General features: G+C 43.3%; 2 protein-coding genes across 8 annotated transcripts in view; both read right to left on the bottom strand.

Annotated features, from left to right (window-relative positions):
- The window catches only part of ABAT (4-aminobutyrate aminotransferase), a 49,478-nt gene extending 42,367 nt beyond the window's left edge, over nucleotides 1-7,111 (bottom strand). Inside the window, exons 1-2 of one of the 3 annotated variants that reach the window (XM_065850282.2) lie at nucleotides 5,081-5,213; nucleotides 2,060-2,164 (exon numbers count right to left, since the gene is read on the bottom strand). The gene's annotated coding sequence lies outside the window, so the exon portion shown is untranslated. Of the gene's footprint in view, nucleotides 1-2,059; nucleotides 2,165-5,080; nucleotides 5,234-7,089 lie in introns of those variants that run through there. The other 2 variants (XM_071815207.1, XM_065850281.2) reach the window with 2 other exon arrangements.
- Nucleotides 7,112-9,612: 2,501 nt separating this feature from the next.
- Nucleotides 9,613-19,848, bottom strand: METTL22 (methyltransferase 22, Kin17 lysine). Of its 5 annotated transcripts, none has more exons than XM_065851155.2 (11): nucleotides 19,219-19,323; nucleotides 17,342-17,685; nucleotides 16,601-16,948; nucleotides 16,179-16,219; nucleotides 15,953-16,097; nucleotides 15,436-15,507; nucleotides 14,786-14,839; nucleotides 13,480-13,560; nucleotides 12,734-12,836; nucleotides 11,995-12,163; nucleotides 9,613-10,473 (listed from the first exon to the last, which is right to left on the bottom strand). In XM_065851155.2, the coding sequence occupies exons 2-11, from the start codon at nucleotides 17,445-17,447 to the stop codon at nucleotides 10,438-10,440; spliced, it is 1,155 nt and encodes a 384-aa protein (XP_065707227.2). In that variant the 5' UTR covers nucleotides 17,448-17,685; nucleotides 19,219-19,323; the 3' UTR covers nucleotides 9,613-10,437. The 5 variants fall into 5 exon arrangements, with proteins under 5 accessions (XP_065707227.2, XP_065707229.2, XP_071671429.1 ...); XM_065851157.2 differs by lacking the exon at nucleotides 9,613-10,473 and adding an exon at nucleotides 10,488-11,483; XM_071815328.1 differs by lacking the exons at nucleotides 9,613-10,473; nucleotides 19,219-19,323 and adding exons at nucleotides 11,510-11,796; nucleotides 19,825-19,848.
- Nucleotides 19,849-20,648: the final 800 nt, after the last annotated feature.

Below are 20,648 nucleotides of genomic sequence, written 5' to 3'. Positions count from 1 at the left end.
ATGGCAAGGAAAATTCCATCCAGAAGAAGGGATATTTTTAAGTGTTCGAGATGAGGGAAACTGGAGACAGGTTTAGAAGTTGTTTTACTGTCAGAATTACAGCTGTACAGCTGAAACAGTAGTTTGGCCCTACATCTTATCACCCAGAATGTACTTAAGACATACTGACTTTTTACATTAAACCTTCAGCAAGCTGCATTACTCTAAACTGTCCCCAGCAACACCATCAGAATTAGATTTTAATTTTTAAACTACTGAGTTTCACAAGAGTCACAAGAAGACAAACACTTCTTAGAGAGCTCCGTTCCCCACCAATGCCAAGTTGTATTTCAGTGAAATAATAAAATCTAAATGGGAAACTCACCAAGTCTGAACCTTGATTGCTTTCAAGGTGCCTTCTGCCTGGCCGCAGAAAGAGTTATACAGCCAAGGGTCAAAATAAGAGTTTGGTACGGTACAGTATAAGCACTCATCTACACAAATGCTTTTTTTCTGCATTAAAACCGAGAGAGATTTACAAAAATAATTGCAGTACACAACATAAAGGGTTACCATTTAAGTCTGAATAACCAAGTTCACATTCCTGGCCCTTTTCTTCAAGCTGGCAGTGTTCACTTACAAAAGGTAGTACTTTTAGTTGCTCCGTAAGTGGCTGCCACGCACCTTGACAGAGGCAGCCAGCAAGACCAGCCACTACCTGATCATAATTAAATGACCATCCAGACTGAGCTAGAACATGCTTGTTTTCTCAAGAGAATTTACAGGGTGTTCCAAAAAGATGGACCCAATTGGAAATCACTGTATCTCTACCACCCACAAATGAAACTCCTACCATTTGAAAGGGCAGGGCATAGATATTCAAATGATGGCTGTTAGATGCCTTTTTGTGTGTGTGTAATTGTAACATGTTGCCATCATGAAATACACACCTTTCTGAAACACCTGTATAACTGTAGAATTTGTGTCGCACAAAACAAAAAACACTCCAAATCCGCAAGCTAGGATGGAAGAAAACGAGATTCATGCTGCAAAAAGTGGGATTTCTTCTCAAAAGAAAATCATACTCTTTGAAAATGTTCTTTCTGCTGTACCTCTACTGGACAGCAGAAGAGACAACCTACTTTTTCCATACAACAAAAAATGCAACACATACTCAAGATTCCCACCTGATTCTTTTGATGACTGTCTAGTATCTGGCCAACTAAGAGCTGGGAAATGAACAGTAAAATATTTTGCAAAAGGAAAGACAATTTAATACAAGGACACAGTACAGAACCCTACTATCACAGATTAGAAGAGAGTATGAAAGCCACAGAAACAGTTCAGGACAATATTCTCTGGTTTATACACTTTGCACATTTTGGAAAAGCCCCAGAATAGTGCTAATTTTGCACAGACAGCATATGGCTAAGAAAATTCCACTTCCTCTGTTTTCCTGGCCCATAGCCGTCATTTCAGGAAACAGGCCTGTGGTCTGATACAGCAGACCACAACATTCAGAACGGAGGGGACAGGGATGTACGGCTTCCAAGTCACAGGGCAGTGGCTGGTAGAATTATCTACTTCAAGTTGGTAGCAGCTCCGACCCCTGAGGCAACCTCTTCTGTTCATAAAGAAAAGGAATTTGAAAGCAGATCAGTCTGGAACAATGAAAAGAGTGTTTCCAGCCTCCTGTAAGATAAATCTGTTATGTAAGGTTTAAAGTATATCCATCCTTCCATATCAATAATTATCTGCAGGGCTCCTGATGTGTCATTTTGTGTTACTTACCTCCACTTTCAGAGCTTCCTACGCATCAGTACTAGCTGCTCTCCTGATGGAATCCAGCTATTTTCTATTAGTCACTCTTTCAAATGGGTTCAGATACCTCACTATTTGATTCAGGCTTACCATTATGTCTGAAAAAACTCTTAAGAGCTTATAAAGAACTGTAAAATAAGAGTAGGTGCTACTGGAAAAGCCCACTTGAACAAAAATGGTGCACACAGATCAACAATTTGCAACATACAAGGCGGAATCAAATGGTCTTTGAAAACAATGAAGAAGAGAAACGTCTTACATGAAATCTGAGACTTGTTCCCTTCTTCTCCCTGCTCCCTCTTGCAAAGCCAAAAGCAAAGGAGATTCATCCAAGTTCAGAGAGTCATCATTTGAGCTAAAGTTTCTGGAATACAGTCAATACGGCAAGATTTTAAGGTACAACAGGATTGTTTGTTTCTTTAAAAGAAAACAAGTGTTCTACTGTCCATTCAGTATGCACACGTACCACCGCTAAACAGACCTTTTTTCTGAGACATTTCCACAAGCTGTTTCCATTCGGATATGAAAGGAAGCAAATCTTTATTTGTACTTGAAACAGCTAAAAATTTTTAAAAGTGTTTCTGGAATGGAACCTCAAACCTAGAAGTCATAAAACAGGGCTGCGAAGCCAAGAACCAGATCCAAGTTGTCTTAGATCTGCTGTGACACCTTCCTAACTCTGTGAACCGTGGCGTTATAATCATTCTAAGTACAAAGTTAAGCAGTAGCAGACGTTTTAATATATGTCACAAGGTAACTTAAGCTGCTTTAATTCGGGCCCCGTGCTCAGAGCACAAACCAGGAGGAATTCCGCAGCCAAAGTGACACCTCGGAGGGCAGGAGGCACCTGTCACACACCCGTCAGGGCTGAGATCTGTGCGGCTGCACCTAGACACACACCAGCGGCTATTGCTGGACTGCTGACAAATAGATACACAGCTTTGCACAAACTGTCCTGAAGCTGCACTGTTAAAACACCACACAAACAACATGGGGCAAGGGGAATCACCTGGAGAGCTCTAAGCTGCTGACAGGTGCAGCACGAACTAGTTTGGATGTGTATATATATGTGGCCTGCAAGCATCTTAATTTCTCTCTGTTTCTGAAAGAATCCAGATCAGGACATTTTCCTTTTGGAAAGATAGCACAGCTGCCAGCAGGACACCTACTGATTGCTTGGCGTTCATTTGCACGTTGTGCTTGCTTACTGCCTCTTGGGCATAAATATCCAATCTTATCCACTTATTTCAGTTTTCCTTGTATCTGAATACACAAGACGCCCACTGTACCGTGTGCCTCCAAGCCTGTTACTCCCCAGAAGACTGAAGGGCTTTGCTTTGGAGAAAGCAGTTCTGGTGCATTATTTCCCCATGCATTTTACGGGTAGTCAGCTTGTCTAATAACACCGGGCGCTTATAGACTCAGGTCTCCATTACCTGGGCGTGTCCACAGTCTTTTGCACTTTGTCCAAGAGGTATAACACTGTGTAATGGCAGAGCACTGGCTGACTGCAGATATAGAAGACCTGAACATTGATCCTGAGCCCAAGAGTCTACCCAGTGGCTACCTGCAGCAACAATTTGCTTTCCCTGGATCGATCCCAGTTTCCCCACCTGTACAGCCACACCAGTGATGTTTATCTCGTTTGCGAAGTGGTTTAAATGCTAAGGATGAGAAACACTATGACATCCAGACATTAACCTTCTTTGCAGATGCTGTGGTTTAATACTGTGAGCTATGATCCAGCGTTTGAATTATTGTCTTCCAAGTCTGGATATGTAACTCCAACCAGAAAAGACAAACGGACAGCAGACACAATTTGCCCAACATTCACATTACTCAAACACATAGAAAGATTAATTACAGTAAAAAAAACCCAACAAACCAACAATGCAATAGGAGCTGCAAAAAATGTCCTCAATTCAATTCATAGTACAATAATCAGAATATAAGAATATTTAATAGGGAATTTCCTTACTGCAGAGCTTCCTGAAGGTAACCCCATTAGTGCCCTCCTTTTGTACCAATTGGTTTTCAGCTTTTACTGAATTCCTTGCCCAAATTATAGAAGTAAAGACCCTTTTAAGAGCCCGCGCCTGTGAGCCATGCCTTTGAACTGCAGGGCAAAATCCAATTTTTGTAGGCCTGAACATTCATTACTGATTACAAAATTACTTGGAAGTCTCCTACTTTAGTTCAGTTTCTTGGCATATCATTCCCTTTGCTATATTTTATAAACATAGAAGGAGAATCAGAGGCAAAAGCAAAGCTCTGGTTAAACAGACATACGCTACTTTAAAGCACAAATGAAGGTAAATGAAGACAAGGAGGTCCCAAGGCAAAGCCCTGGGTTTTGTAGCATAACCATTAGCTGGAGAACAGGAAACTGAAAAGAACCAGTGAATCTCAGCTGGAGTGCAGCAGCCGGCCTCCATAAACACCAGTACTGAAGATTTCCACTCAGCTGCCTGCAACGTATTAAGAAAAGGAGACCCTATATGCAAAGTCAGACGTGTTTTCCCCACGGTATGCATATGTTTTCTCAGGGGTTTTGTGCCCTTGCATTACTGCCTTTCCCCAGATGTGCTTCAGGGTACACCTGCTGTGCGGGACACGAACCCCACGGGCAGCGCAGCTGCAAGGGGCACAGAGCATCGCACCCGCCGCCCCTAATGCGGCGAAACTCCCGGATAACAACAAATTCTGCTCCTCAGCATCGTCCCCCGAATCCACCGGGAACGGCTGCGCCCTGCCTGGCAACTGCAAGGCCCAGAACCACGCTCAGGTCTGACTAAAAAAACAAAAAAGGGTTCCCCGAGGATGCCAACACCCCCAAAGCCCAGAGGAACACGAACACCCCCCCTGCGGCACACGCAGCCCCCACGTACGCGACAGCCCCGCGGGAGTCGAGCGGAGAGCGGCCACGGCCGGTCCCCCAGGCAGCCCCAGCGCCGCCAACTCATGCGGGGGGCGGCCATGGAGGAAGGCAGCCCCGCCGCGGGAAGGGCATCGGAGCGGGGGCCAGGGCATCGGAGCGGGGGCCAGGGCAGCCCGCGCTCCCTCCCCACCGCACCGAGCGGCAGCGCGACGCGGGGCCACCCCAGCAGGAGGGCACCGCCGCCTGCAGGGACGGAGGCTGGGACAGAGAGGCAACCTGCGGGCTCCGGGCCCAGCGGGGAGCCTGGCTCACCGGGCAGGAGCGGATGAGGGGGAGCGCCGGGGGGCTCACGCAGGCCCCTCGCCCCGACCGGCCGCGGCGCCGCGCGGTTCCGCCACTCACCGGGAGTTGCGGGGCTGCGGTTCCGCCGCTCAGCCCGACGTGCGGGGCTGCGTCTCCTGCGGCCGCCGCGCTCCGTGGCGCCGGGCTGGGCTGGGCAGGCGCCACCACAGGCCCCGCGCTCGCTGCCCGCGCGGCCCCGCCGCCGCTCTCCGCCGGCTCCGCGCACCGCAGCCAATCCGCGCCGCCGCCCGCAGCCCCGCGCCCGGCCCGGCCAATGGGGACTCGCGGCTCGGGCTCGCCCCCGGCGGCGCGGGGAGGGGCGGGGCGGGCCTAGCGCGGGGCCGCGAGGTGCGTGCGCGGGGGAGCGGGCTCGGGGCCCGGAGCAGGGACCGGCACCACGGACCGGCTGCGCTGCAGGAGCCGCGGGACACGCGGTCTCTCCGAGCACGGTTTGTTAAGGACGGACCTTTCCAAACCTTGCTGCCGGAACCGAGCTGTGAGCGCTGCACAGCGCGCTCCCTCACAGCACCCACCGGGCTGGCTGCCCACCGCACCTGGCAGAGAGAACAGGGAAGAGAAACCAAAATCCTGTTGCTGGCACATAATTTCCTCTTGAAAAAGGAGCTGCCAGTCCCTCTCTGGGCTGCTCTGCTCCGGTCAGCTCTGTAGGCCATGGTGCAGCTGAGGCCGGGGATCCCATTTGCTAATCATGGCAGGGAGCTGGGTCTCCACTGCTACAGCTTCACAAAGACCCACTGTCCTTCCATTAATTCCTAATATTTACCTGCAGTCACTTGGGACAGACTTAATTTAGCAAACACAGTATCAGGGGAAGTCATTTGGACATATAACTCAGATTAGAAACTTAATGCTAGTTTTAACTTGATGTCAAACTCCAAATTTAAAATCCAAGTCTTCACTAATATTTAAGTCCAGCCTAGAACAAAATTGCAGGCAGCAGTGGACTGAAGAAGGTAGCTGCGATGCACATGGTAGTGACATGCAGATGGCACAGGAATCCTGTCCAGCAGCACATGTCTCCACCACTGACACTGCCAGAGTCCAGAGATGAAGTCAGTGGCACAGCTGATGTATCAGTAAGTTTATAGCTAGGATTCAATCCTCTCTGAAGACATCTTCTCATCCTGGGTAGAACTCTTAAATCGGTCACAGTTTATTACAATAAGAAAAACTTAATGGTCCGATATTACAAGAAAGGCAGCAGTTCAGCCACAAAGAAAACCTCTGCAGCAGGAAGGACAATGAAGCACTGGAACAGATGACTGGGAGTAACACAAGATCTCCATCATGAGAGGCTTTAATAGGAACCAAGACAAACACTCATCAGGATTCTCAGATGAGTATGATTCTACTTGGAGAGGAAAACAGAGGAGATAATTTCTTGGTGTCCCTTCTGATCAACCTATAATGTAAACCTACTACCGATATCTCATCGCAGGAACTGAGCTGGGCCATTACAGAGCAGTAAACTCTCCTTTTCTCATGGTATCTGCTGTCCAGCTCACTGCTGACTTTCTTGCCTAACTCGTTATATATATTTCTCCTCATCTTTGCGGCAGGAGTTAGTTACTTTTTAATTATTATCGATTTGCCTCTTGCTTGTCACTATCTGATTCATTATCAAATATACCCAGCATTCAAAGGGAAAAGCAGCATTTCCTGAGGAAAGGAGAGATGGTTGGCTGGACACGTTCCCAAGGGATTATGCGGTACAGTCACTTGTGCCTGCACCAAACTGCACTCAAAGACTGGAAAGATGTTTTTGGATCATATATTCCCACAATAAACTCTCTTCTTCCTTTTCCAAATAACTTATTTTCTCTATAGTTTGTGCTAGTGTATTATTTTCATTGCCTGACAAGCTCAGGTCCTAGCAGTATAAACATAAAATGAGATTCTTGTTCTTCCAGAGATGTTATTAGCTATAAGAAACTGCAGAGAACAAAATCAATGGAATAAAACCAATTTTTACAATTTGCTGTCACTATCCCTATTACAAAAGAAAATCCCTCATACAAAGGAAGCAGAAGCTTAGAGAATACACTCACCTTGCCCAAGGAGCTCAAGATGTTCCTTCGCGTCTCCTCTTCCTGACACTCCTGGGTGGCTCAGGCCAGCAGTTTGTGAACACACACACAGATATGCAGATACATGGAACTTCACTTGGGTGCTGGCATTGTTAGAAAACTGCACATGCCACCTGCTGGAAGAAATCTGCTGTCCAAACACACCTGACTGCTCCAGAGGCATTGTTTTTCAAGATGAACCTTTGCCCTTGGTTAATGCACCAACCTTCAGCACAGACACACAGAAAATCAGGGTCAGGATGAGTGAAACAAGAGCAGGATGAAGTCTGTAATAAAATATAAGCCTCTGGACTCGAGTCATGTGCCAGGGCGTATGACAGCCTGGCAGCAAAAGCAGCTCATTTTCAAATCCTACTGCTTGATTTGAACCTCCAAAGGGTTCTTTTGTCTTCTTCCATTGTTTAGTTTAACTGCACACGTCACACCGTGGTTGCTGGGTCAGTCTGGTGTAACTCTCTGGGTAAGAGCACATTAAGCAATAATTTATACTTTGTCCTATGAAAGCCACTGCAGAGTCTTCTCTTCAGAGGGTAGAGGAAAGTGAAGAAGGGACAGGATTTGTAACTAGACACAGAAGAATCTGAAAAGAAACAGCTTATTTCCAGCAGCTAGGCCAGGCCTCATTTAGGACTAGACCCTCCCTTAATTATCTGGTGAAAACAAACAATGACAGGAGCTAGTGATGTATGTACGAGTTCATGAGAACAGTCGAGCCAATGAATAGGCAATCTCCTGAGATTTATCTGCTATAAAACTTTGAGACCCAATTTAAGTCCTGATCCTTACCACACAGAAAAAGTTATGTCCACTTCTTCTTAGAATGTTTCTTCAAAATCCAGACCTGCTGGAGGCAGCCTCCCAAAGCTACCGTTAAAAAGTAGGTAATTCAACATCACTTTTTTTTTTTTTTTAAGATGATCTCCACAGTAACCTTATCTCTAATACACACATCTGCAAGTCTAGCTGAGAAATGCAGAACTACGTATTCAACCTAAACTGTTACTCCAAAATACAATATTGTTAAAACAGAAAGGCACAGGGCGTGTAACAAACTGTAAAATGTTTTGACTCAAAATGTTGTACAGCAGATGGAGCCACACACATGGCCTATGAATAGCCACCTACACATGAGAACACATAGAGGTAATAAATATACATAATGCATCCCATCAAGTTATTACCTTAAACAACTTTTCTTTCTACTGCAAAATAGCACACAGAAGTTCACAACAAAGCAGCTCTCCAAGTCTGACATCAACAAAGACTGAAAAGAACTAATGTGATCAGCTTGCAGTGCTCGTTCAAATGTCACAAAGTTCAAGTTGTTCTTTTGACCAATATCTACAGTTATGTCATCCATGTTCCTCTTAAGACAAAAGCAGGACAGGGATGCCTGCCATCTTCATCTGAAGTGTGGGCACTGAGAAAGGACAGGTGTTATTTCAGCATACACCAGCGACAAAAGTGAAAATCAGTTTGTTTCAAACAAGATGCCTCTGGGAATATCATGTGTCCATCCATGACCACACTTCCCAACAAATCGGTGAAACTCCTCTACCAAAAACACTGGATCTCAGTCATGGAACCCCCAAAGCTGTTGTTTCCCTTTAGCAGAAAGATTAACTTTGTTTCTTTAGCAGGAAATTCTACTTCAGCTTGCTCCCCAGGCAGCCATGATGTTTGCATTTATTCAAAGTTTAAAAAACTTTCCCAGATATTACTTTAAGCCAGCTGCAGTAAATGGCCAAATTCTCTATTTAAAAGCATCTTTCTATCTACATATCTACAGCATCTTTCTATCTGGATAAGTTTCTGCTGATAATTCCTCAGACTCTCAGAAGTCCTGTCTAAGTAAACATCATCTTCAACTGCACACGCTATTTCACTCCACTTCGGATTAATTCTTGCTAAAGCCCTCAAAAAATTACTACTTAAATAAACTACTTAAATAGACTCAGACTCAATTGTTTTCAGTTACTCTACCGAAATTCATAACATTACAAAACAAACAAAAGAACACTAGCTTGGGAATCTTTGGATTAAAATACAGCTTTGTATCTTTGAAGTTCTGTATTCATCTAGGCAGACAGATGCTAACATAATGTAATATTTACTTTGACTATGCTCACAGGAAAAGGCCATCATCATCTAACAACCTTTCATGTCATTAAAGAGCACAAAAAATATGTCTCTGTACACATGTGCAGGTTATGAAATAACTGACCTAAGACAACTGAACTAAACCGCACGTACAACAGACTTTTGAAAAGTCAGACAGATGCTTCTAATGTAGCATCTGCACAGTCCCACAAGTCCCAGGACACAGCAGCTTCATCACCCAAACCTCATAATGCTAAAGAATCCAGCAGGCACACGAATGTCTGTGGCAGCGTACATACGGCAAGTGATATAAACGTCCCAGCACACACAAAATTCATAAAACGTATAGACACGTTTTTGCTTTCATTAATAACACAGGAGAGATTTGATCAATATGTTGCACTTTAATCTGAAGTCAAAGATAGTGAAGGCACCATTTGCATGGGCAAGACATTCTCGGTCATCTCCTTCTCCCCAGTCTCACATATACACATTGAGGGTGGGATCCCAAACATTTCAAGAGTAGTAGCATATCCATCACTTCACATGGTGTCTTCCACCCTTAAGCTGGTAAGGACAGAATAACTTAAAATTTCAGCAGGACAATATAGCTCCAGGACCTCTGTGGAGTATTTTTAGAGGCTCAAGCAAAATGTATCTCATCTTCTTTCAGCTCAGACAGTAGCCCTAAACTAGTACAATTTAGATAGGACAAACTGAAAATTAAGGACTAAGTTTCATAAACAGATTGCTTAAAGAAGAGTCCATGAAAGGCAAATAGATCTTGCCCCGAACACTCTTTCACAAATGGTCATAAACATAAATAATGTGGAACTAGGATGAGACCAAGAATATTGTCCATGTTCAGAAAATGAAAAGGAAAATGCATGACATCTGCAGATCAGCCACACAGAAAAGGTTAAAATAGCTCCTTGTCAGACTCCAAAACCTAAGCCATCAATCCCAAAGAACAAGTCACTGTGTCACTGCCACCGTTTGGCATCCAGCACGTACAGCAAACACCAATATTAAACAGTTTTGTAAAAGAAACATCAAAGAAACTATGTCTCAAGCACCCAAACCAAAACCTACTGAAGTAAAGCAAATCCGCACAGTGATACTCTGTGAGAACACAGTTCCACCAGGAAAATGCTTTTCTTGGGATGAAAATCCATTTTTAACAAAATCTTCTGTTTTCTCATGTCGCTGTCATGTGAGTTGTTCAGCAACGATCCTCCACAATTCCTGTAGGAGTGGAAACAAACACATACAGGTCCTTTCTCACATCAGTAGATTGCAATTATGAAGAAGTTCAACGTGCCCCCTTGAAGATAAGTTTTAAGACACATCCTATGCCACCATCTACAGATAGTGTCCATCTGTGGATGGATACTAAATCCATCTGTGTAATCTCCTAGAACAATCATCAAATTATCTTTGATACAGAGGAATAGAATTGACTTTTGCATTCTTCTAGCATGATTTTTTAAAATTAAAAATAAAAATCAGTATCATTCAAATAATTTGTTTTAACATAATTTCATTGGACTGCATGACCTTCTCCAGTATTGTGACTGATAATCTCACTCTTTTTCTTCACCTGTGTTAAGGAAGCTTTCAATAATGCTAGTAAAAATATAACTTAAAAAATACTCAATTTACTGAGGAATCAAGGTCTCACAAACCTGTGTTACACAAACACACACGCTTCTCTATCCATTGGACAATGGAGATGAAAACCAGACTTTATTTTTGTAGAATAAATTAGCATAGGCTTTGTTTGCTATACAAAAGATCAGTAAGCAGACTATCACATACTCTTCACCATGACATCTTGAATTGTGGCAACACATTTCACGATAAACAAAAAACCTAGGAGTTTTTAAAATGAATGTATTTCCAAGACCAGTAGCCTTCCACGAAAAGGTTAGGGAATGAGTTTACACATTTAGGTATAACCCAGGTTACATTTAAATATTTGCAAAACTTATTTTAAAATTTTGCATTTTTTACATCTCAAAGTATCAGCATTAAGTAGAATAAATCAATCTCATGAAGTAACTGTGGCCCTCATAACATCACTACACGTATGTACTGCAGAAGCCCCAGTAATAGTTTGTCGACTACAGGAACATCTTTTCTTAGTAAGAGATTTGCAATGCAGTACAAAATTTCCACGTTCTCTGTTAGATTGTATTGTTCTAGAAGCTAGCAAGCTATTAGCCACCCTGAGCAACATTCGTAAGAGCAGACAACTGAAAAACAAAAATAAAAGAGAACCATAAGTGCTTGGGAGATAATAACCACAAAAATTATATCTGACATATTTCTGAATAACAGAAGTTTACAGCTAATTGACTTGTTCACAGATATTAGAGCATTATTTCCTGAACTCTGAACTGGGAAAGTAATTACTAAAACTATGAAATGAAAGCTCTTTTACATGCAAATAAATGAGAAGAGATATTGGTCCCATCTTCTAGTCAATCACAAAAATTGTATGTTTCAAAGTAGTGGAGATTGCTTCTTAACCTTGAAGGAAATGACACAGCCTGAGCCACCACGCTGCTGGTGACAGAAAAGGGTGTGTTACGTCAATCTAGGCTAGATTCAGTAAGCACAAACAAAAATCATTTTAAAACAACAAAAAGCTAAATGGCAATACATGAAAAGTTCATGTTTATTCTCCTGTTCAGCAAACAGCTGAAAACTGATATGAGATGATTAACCCAACACATTACACTTATTTTAATGAATGCCACTTACCAACTGCTCAATTCGTTCATAAACGAGAAACTGGCAGAAATCAAGCTTGATGGGCTCCACAGTATATTTCATTTTTCCATCTTGGAGGTTCTCCAAATCATTTAGAGTGTTTCTAAAATGACTGTAGGCTTCACATGTAACATCCATATGTCTTAAAGTGAAGTTCAGCCTGGCAAGAGAAGATTTAATTGAAGATGTCTCTCCTATACTGGCATCTTAAATAGCTACATAACCTTCCTCAGCTAAGGGAAAATGTGGGTCTTCTCAATGTAATTAGCTAACTGTGATAACCAAAAAAAGTAACTCTCCCACTATTCCTGAAACGCAGACGTGACTTATGTTAGCGTCAATACCCAATAATTCTGGGATACAAGTTTCCATTGATTTTTAAGGCCCTCTGCCACAACAGAATCTTGTTTTGGCTTCCTGTATACCCTAATTCTATGCCTCTTTCTTCCATTCTGTGATCGCAGAAATAAATGGCAAATGTTGCCAGGTATTATAGAATACATCAATATAGCCATCTATTTATAGAAGTCATCTGCTCCAAGACAAAAGGTAGGACAACAAAAGCTGAACTCTTGTGGAACTGTTTGTCCTGAGCATATGCTGCAGCCTGCAGTCAACTAATACAATGAAAGTCAGAAGTCGACCTTCAATCAAATCAGATGTCTCTTCCAAATAAATAGAGCGTGTAAGGTTTTGGTGCTTTTGATTTTAAGTTCTTGGTAACACTTACCTTTTTTCTAATGCTATGTAAACTGTGCAAGAATTTCTCAAGTTGTGTGTGATCCTATACAGTGTTCTGAACAAGGCATCTGTCAGGTCATCGTCATAGAACACTGAAAACAGCAAGATTAAGAACATAAAATACATATGTTTGACTGTATGATCTACTTAAGTGTTGGTTATGAAACAACAACAGGCCTTAGTTCGATTATTCTAATCAAACAAGTCACTATTTTAACTAAATCCTGAAGTATATTTTTAAGGGCAACAACTGACCCTGTAACGGAATCCAGGGCTGCTATTTATGTCAGGCTTTCTTTAAAATTTCTCATCAATGGGAATCACTTTCACATTGTAACATACATTAGTCTAACCACCTATTTTTCATTATTTGCTCAGAGTTTATCTGATGCAAGACAAAGGAAGGACACAAAACTCTCTTCTGAAAGTCAAATTCATCACTTGCTTGTGGTTATATTCTTTGAGTAATTTATTTAGCCACAAATGATTACCACACCAAATGAAAGAAAAAGCTAGTAGTTTTCACCATCTGTTCTCCTATTGCTAATTTAGAATGTAAATACAATTGTTTTTAAAAAAAAAACCAAACAAACAGGGACACTTTGACAGGAACGCTTTGACAAATTAGGTAAGAATCTGACCGATTAGATTTCAAACGCAAACTAGGTACGTTTAAAGTATTACTCATAATGCTTAAGTGTTTGATTTAAAAGCTTACTGTTTATATTTACCTACCATCAGCTGCCATTATCACAGTACAGTGGTCATGCAAATCAGCAATCTCCTCTTCAGACCAGCTATAAGGAGCTTCAGGATCTGTAACAAAGAATATGGCTCTGCTGTACATGATTAAATGTCCCAAATGATTGATACATGGAAAAAAGTAACTCCTCCTTAACTCCTGGGGTCAGCTGCTCCTCCATGGATGGAGCATCCCACCCAGGGAAATCAAAACCGCCCTCTATTCATCCTCTGGAGTTCCTGCAGTCCTTCGCTTTCTCTGTTATCTCCAATTCTCCCAAGGCTGAGTTGCAATATTAAGCATGGCTGTAGGTATGTAAGTAAGTTTGACTTTAGAATTTACAAAAAACTACTATCCTGTAGCAAGACCACAGATTTAACTAGACGAAAACAAATACTGCTTTCTGTAAAAAAGCTAATGCATCTTTGTGAGAGTTTTGATTAAGCTTCCTACTTCATCATGCTTTTAAAAATTTAGACTGTTAAAATACAGAAACTTTATCTGAAAGTCTAAAAAACATAAAGCCTCTTCAACTGGCGGTATCAAATATTTTCATTAATCAGATTTTTTTAGGTCCAAGAGAGGCTTTGGAATGCAAAAAGGATGTTTCCACTTGCTTGAACAGCTGTTCTGTTTTTTTAGAAGCATTACGACAAATCCAACTGATTATATAAAAATCTATAAAGTAGGCTCCAAGTGCTACAATTTTGTGCTGACCTTGTAACCACTGAAATTTTAGTGATCTGCTTTATTATCATTAATTGCACTTTAAATGTTACTCAGGCTAGTTGCCTTTATTTTGCAAAAAGCAGAAGAATATTTAAAATGTAACACATTCACCATTCCACTTGGAACAAGTATTTATACATCTTCAAATCATCACCTGCCCTCCCCACCATCTTTTATAGCTTTGTATTTGTGCAGCCATACGCCACAGAATACCATCACATCAACATCTGGATTACAGCAGCTCAAATCCACGTCACTGGGCCTGGATTCCACAATCACCACATAACAGACCTATTTTGTTCGCATCTCTGGACTTTGAGCTCAGTAAAGTACAGCCACCACTTGACTATTCCCAACCTGTCAGTGAACCCTTCTGTACTCATTCACAGGGCAGTGATCCACCCGCAGACAATTGTGTACTTTCAACTCTTTTTCCAGAGGCGTGTGTGCTGCAAGGCTTTATTCATAAACAATGGAATAGGCATTTCTTGATGGCTCTGAAGGGAAAAAAAAAACAAAACGAAACAAAACAGCAAGTCCTATTTGAAAGGACCCATTACAGCCACCTACCAGTGCAGAATTCATCTTTCAGCCAGTCCAGTTCCTTTACTTTAACTTCCCCTCCTGTGGGTGAAGAAAGATCACATCAGTCACAAGCAGCCTTCCAGGCAGTACCTAAGCAAAAGTAAAGAGTCCAAATCTGTACTGAGACAAGTGATGAAGATATATTAATTATGATGATGTAAGAAACAAGTAAAGTTGAACATCAACTTGTTTACTATACAAAACCAGTTACTCACAAGAGAACAGGATGAACTTAAGGGTCAGAAAAACAACCTACGTTCTCTTTTACATGTCCCACCTGCAAAACACTTCTCCTTTCCAGAGTTCTATCTCTGTAATTTACACTCTTATTATGTGACCCCTAGCACCTGGATATCTGTGATCCTCCCAAGTACCTCCGTGAAACTCACACAGCAACTGCATAGGAACTACAGCTGGTCTTAACTGCTGACTTTCTCAAAAGCTGTCCCATTATGGACCACAGAGAGATCTCTTGCATCTTTCTTTTTAAATTAGTTGCTTTAAACCAAGACAAAAATTTAATTTTACTTGTGAATATGCCAGGTAGTCAATGACTGTGCTGCTTAATCCCTCAGTAGTTAATATATTTATATATTTACAGGCAATTGGACCAACAATGACTGTATAGCACTTACTTCCTGGCTCCATCAGGTGTTTGTTTAATGCAACATTTTGCTCACACATGGCCAGGAGATCTTCACCAACATCTGAAAAAAAAGTCATAATGATATTAAAAATAATATTTTGCATGGGTCGTGCATGCAACTGACCCCTCAGATTAATAACTGAAATTTCTCTTAAGCTGAGATCAAGGGAAATTCAGAGCAGCTCTATCCGCTGATGATTGCTTCCCTAGTACCCTTCTTGCTTTTGTCTTTCCGTACTAAGCTCTGAGTCACCCTTGAAGAAAGAAGTTAGATCCCTTTACTACCTATTTTGAGCTAGGCAATCCATCTTAAGTTCACAGCTTAAATATAGTACTGCTTTTTCAATCTGTTCAGAAACTTCTTATTTTCCAATAAACAACACAACTTTATACACATTAATAAAGATCATTAACTAAAACTGAATGGATGGGGATCAAAATCCCAGGATGAAAGCACTGTTTCATGAAGTTTCATTAAAATATTTAACTGAAAACAGCTGCCTTACCTGTGCAATAAACTCTCTTGGCAACCATTCCCATGATAATGCTTGTAATTCCAGTGCCGCCTCCGAGCTCTAGCACCGAGCAGCACCTGAACGTGTCCCGTTGAAACAGAATGTAATCGGCAAGAAGAAAGGCTGCACGCCACACCTGTGGATAAGGGAAACAGTTAAAACCGAGCAAATTCAGATGTACAATCTACAGCAGGATGCTACAAAGCAGAATACATACTTGTTTACCAACATCTTCTAAGGGGGTCGCCATAGTATGTTCTGTGAAAATGAAAATAGAATAGTTATCTCCAAATGTTGTTCAAATCAGGTTCCATAGTGGCAAATTTGAACATCAAGTCATGCTTCCTTTTCAAATACAGAACTAAGCACTCTTCATTCTATATAATAACGCTAGATAATGCCAAAACCCACACTCTAACTAAGGAACACTCAGTCTCCCATGGTATACTACTGCTCAAATAACTTCTGGAGAAAAATGGTAAATTTTAAAAATAATTACAATATCACAGTATTATGTTTGGTTTGTTATCTCCTTCCACTTAACAACTGCTATTACATTTCTAAAGAAAATCTAGCTTTCTTTTGTTTTCCACAAACACATTTATTCCATTTCTCCTGGACTGTAAGCCTACTGTTTACCTATTTTAACAACATCACTGCAAGTGCCGCCTTGTTCTTCTTCAAAAGCATCTTCTCCCCCTTTCATCAGAATTACAGGATACACTCTATCCCTCAAAAGATCCTCTGCTTCTAAATCAGAGGCACTTCGAGGTCTTCTGACCACTTCCAAGTCTCCATCATCATCCAGCAGAGCTTCTACTCCTTCAATATTTGTCTCTCTCTCGTTTTTTAGATTATTGCCGTCCTTGTCACACAGTACATCTCCACCTCCATACGGGTGTTCCCTTTCTGTTGTAGCTTCTCTCACATCTTTCTCAGATGACGAATCTTCCGTGTTCCAAAGGAGTTTGAAATACGACAGGAATACTGTAAGAACACAGAGTGGGGAGAGAAGTTAAACAGCAGGTAAGGACAGAGCCTATGTGCAGCTTCCGCTTGCATGAAATTTTGGTATGCATATCACCTATCAATAATCTAGAGGATTAAAAATCATACAGGTAACTTGAAATATAATTAAATTTGCTATGAAGAAATATTTCTGTTATTAAGTTCTGTCAGTAGAAATAAATGAAGCACTTTCAGTTTACTGGCTGACTCGGCACCTACTCAATCGCAATCTCTTCTTAAAGACTGAGTAGGAAGTGATTCTCACTGGAATAAAATGTAATCATTCATATTAACCATTCAAAGCAGGATTCATATATTGCAAATATATGAAGACGCTGAAGGTATAGCTCCATCAGTCTAAACATACATTACCTGGTTGTCCAACTGTGTTCAATCGCACCATGAGATGTCTTTTATTTGGACAGTGTAAGTGAACATCAGACAGTACAGTGTTGCTTCTAAATGTGGCGTTATCCATGTCCTCCTCTGGTACACCTACCACGGTGTGCTGAGAGGAACATCTATGGTACCCAAACAGTCCCCCCCAAAGTGCTGTCACAGTGATATGATAACTCTTCTATGAGCAGGCATCAAGTTACAGTTTTGCTCAGCAAGATACCCTCATGACATCGTTTCTGAGACCTCAGGCAAGATGTGATCATACGAGTTCCACCACGCTCCAATAGGACAGCCAGTTGTGCATCAGGATATCCAACCTAAAACCAAACGCAAATAGTGACATCCTGACACAGTTTTAACATTGCTTCACTGATATTTTACAAGACAAAAATCAGTTTACAATGTCCAATAGGGCTGCAATGCTCCAATGCTCTTTACAATGCTCCAAAGAATAATCAAATATATAACTGTTAGTAGCTTACAGACAACGCGTATGTTCGGAAGAGCTACTGATTAGCTTGTGTCAAAAACAATCCCCCTGAAAAAAAGGTGTTGTCATGAATGCACAGACATACAATGCTAAGTCAAGGTCTCCAAAGGAACAGAAGGCCTTGTGTGTGTAACTTCACCACTTTAAGGGATCTTGTTCTTCACAGAAATCTCTCAGAACTGGACACAATTACTGAATGAATTATCATAGGTTAGTCCCCGAAGTTTTGCAAAAGCAGTATCTGCCCTTTCTGGAGAAAATTCAGCTACTTTTATATGCCTGCACTAATTGGGCAGTTAATGCCTCCTGCCTTTGGTGCTCTTTATTTTTCCCCAGAAAAAAAAAAAACACCACCTGAAATCATCCTCACTGCCTGGTGTCCAAGGCTGAGTTTTATCTCTGCCTTAAGGTATAAATAAATTAATAATATTTTGTGAACAGAAAAATAAAGAGGACATTTATTTTCCTACGCTCCACAAAACGGAATGTTTTGTGATGGGTATGTGAAACACTGGTGAACCATGTACCTGAAAACAAAATTTATGTCTTTAAAAACTGAAATGACGAGCTTAGATCACACACACAACCACCAGGTGTTATATGAATGATGTTAACAAAGACACCCAGCTCTCACCAGCTACGAGCACCCTAGTGCCCCTTATGTAAAAACTGTTGGCGTTTCCTGTGTTGGCATTAACATATTGGAAGATTATGCTAATTATTGTATTACCTGCTTGGGCTTGAATATATAGGCTTAAAATGCTTCATGTCATACAGGCAGCCTTCACAACTTTCGTTCACAGAACCACAGAATAGTTTGGATTGAAGGGCTCTCCAAAGCTCACCCTGCCATGAGCAGGGACATCTTCACCAGCTCAGGGTGCTCAGAGCCCCGTCCAGCCCGGCCTGGGATGTCTCCAGGGATGGTTCATCCACCACCTCTCTGGGCAACTTTTGCAAAACCCAACCCGGCCTCCGAACGCTCCCTGTGTCAGAAATCCGAGCACAATGCGCGCCCGGAGTTGACGCCAAGCCCAAACGCGGCTTCTCCGCCGCCTGCGGAGCAGACCAGCCCGGGCAGCGCTACCGGGAAGCGCCGGGCACGGCTCCGCGGCCCGGGCACAGCCCGAAGCCCCGAGTCTCGGCCACCCGGCGCAGCGCCCGCCGCCACAGCCCCTGCGCCCAGGAGCCACCGCCTCTGCCCGGCCAGCGCTGGCACCGGCGGTTCCCAAACGGAGCCCCTCTCCCCTTGCCCGGGGCCGGCGGTGGGACAGGCGGCTCCGCGGGGCACGGAATGGCTGCGGGCGCGGAGCACGAAGACGACGCGGCGGAGCGACCGCACCTCCCCCATTGCCCCCACCTGCCGCCACACGCCGCCATTCGGGAGCCGACGGCTCCTTCCGGCGCGCAGCTGACGCAGCGCCCCCGCCCCGGCAGCGCCTGCCGGCCCCCGGCGCTGCCCGCGGGTTCGGGGCGGGACGGGGCGGGGCGGGGCGGGGTGGGGTGGGGCGGGACGGGGCGGGGTGGGGTGGGGCAGGGCGGGGCGGGGCGGAGCGGAGCGGAGTTTGGCGTGGGCGGATCGCGGTGCTCACCCTGGCAGACGGGGCAGTCCGGGGATCCTCCGGGCTCCGGAGCGCTGCTTGCGCTGGTTCCTGCCAGCCGCCGTGAGCCGCCGTGAGCCGCCGTGAGCCGCCGTGAGCCGCCGCTCGCTCGGGCAGAGCCGGCACAACGATCGTGCTCTTACGCTGCAAATGGTGCCGTGGGGTTTCCCCCTGTGCTCGTGGAGGCCCTTCTTTATTTTAGGATTACCCAGCATTAAACCTGGGTATAAATCTGGGGAGTCAGTAAAAGGAAACCCCAGCAGCCAAGTTCAGTCTGGTCAGTAAATACCCCCGGCAGCTGCCCAGAGCTTGAGCCCACGGTTCTCACCGCCGTTCTGACATTCCGCGGGTTCAGCGTGACTCACCCTGCCTCAGTTCGTGTGTAATTCCACGCAAACCCTCCAAGCTTCAAAACAAAAACTGAAACACCATGGAGGCAAGTGGGCATTTCTTCCTCAGCCCAAATAAAGTCAGGACTCTGCTACCACCGTGAGATGAGATGAAGCAATAGCAGGACCTGCTCACTTTGGGGATAGGGGCTTTAGCTGCTTACTTCTGCGGAGTTTTTAACTAGGTATTGTGACCCAGGTGAAATAAACAGAAGACTGAGCTAGGTGCTAAGCTCGAACACCATAGCAGAGGGCTGTGGGAAACTTTAATCGTATAAATTTCCGGGTGTGTGGGCACAGCACGCCCTGCATCCGGCCCCGCTGCAGCCGACCATGGCTCTGCAGCCCTGTCTGCGTGCAAAATCATCGACACAGATACGCTCCAAACTCCCATTATGTTCTAGTTAAGTTCATCCGCAGGGGCTATTGGAGTTGTTGGTATCTTTCAGCAGGAGGATCCGGTTCAAAAGCGGCATTTACATATTAATTACTTTTTGCATGAAACTAACATCAAGTGCTACAGATGACGTTTATATTTTTCTTGAGTGGATGCTTGTGGGGGAGGAAAAAATAAAGAATTAGTGCTGGTAAAAAACCTTGGAATGTAATGCATAGTCTGTATTTATTTCTAGATATCTGTTTCTCATCATCTGCATCTTTCTGTAAAACCTAAGAATTATTAAAAGAATGAACTAATCTTTCCCTATTTTCACACTCTGGAATGTTGAGCGGTAATGAAATGGAAAACACAGTGAGTCATTCAGATCTCGTATTGGAGTTTCTGTGGGGAATTCTATTGG

This window comes from Patagioenas fasciata, chromosome 15, assembly GCF_037038585.1.
Source record: "Patagioenas fasciata isolate bPatFas1 chromosome 15, bPatFas1.hap1, whole genome shotgun sequence".
Taxonomy (NCBI): Eukaryota; Metazoa; Chordata; class Aves; order Columbiformes; family Columbidae; genus Patagioenas; species Patagioenas fasciata.
This window is presented reverse-complemented; position numbering and strand designations above follow the sequence as displayed.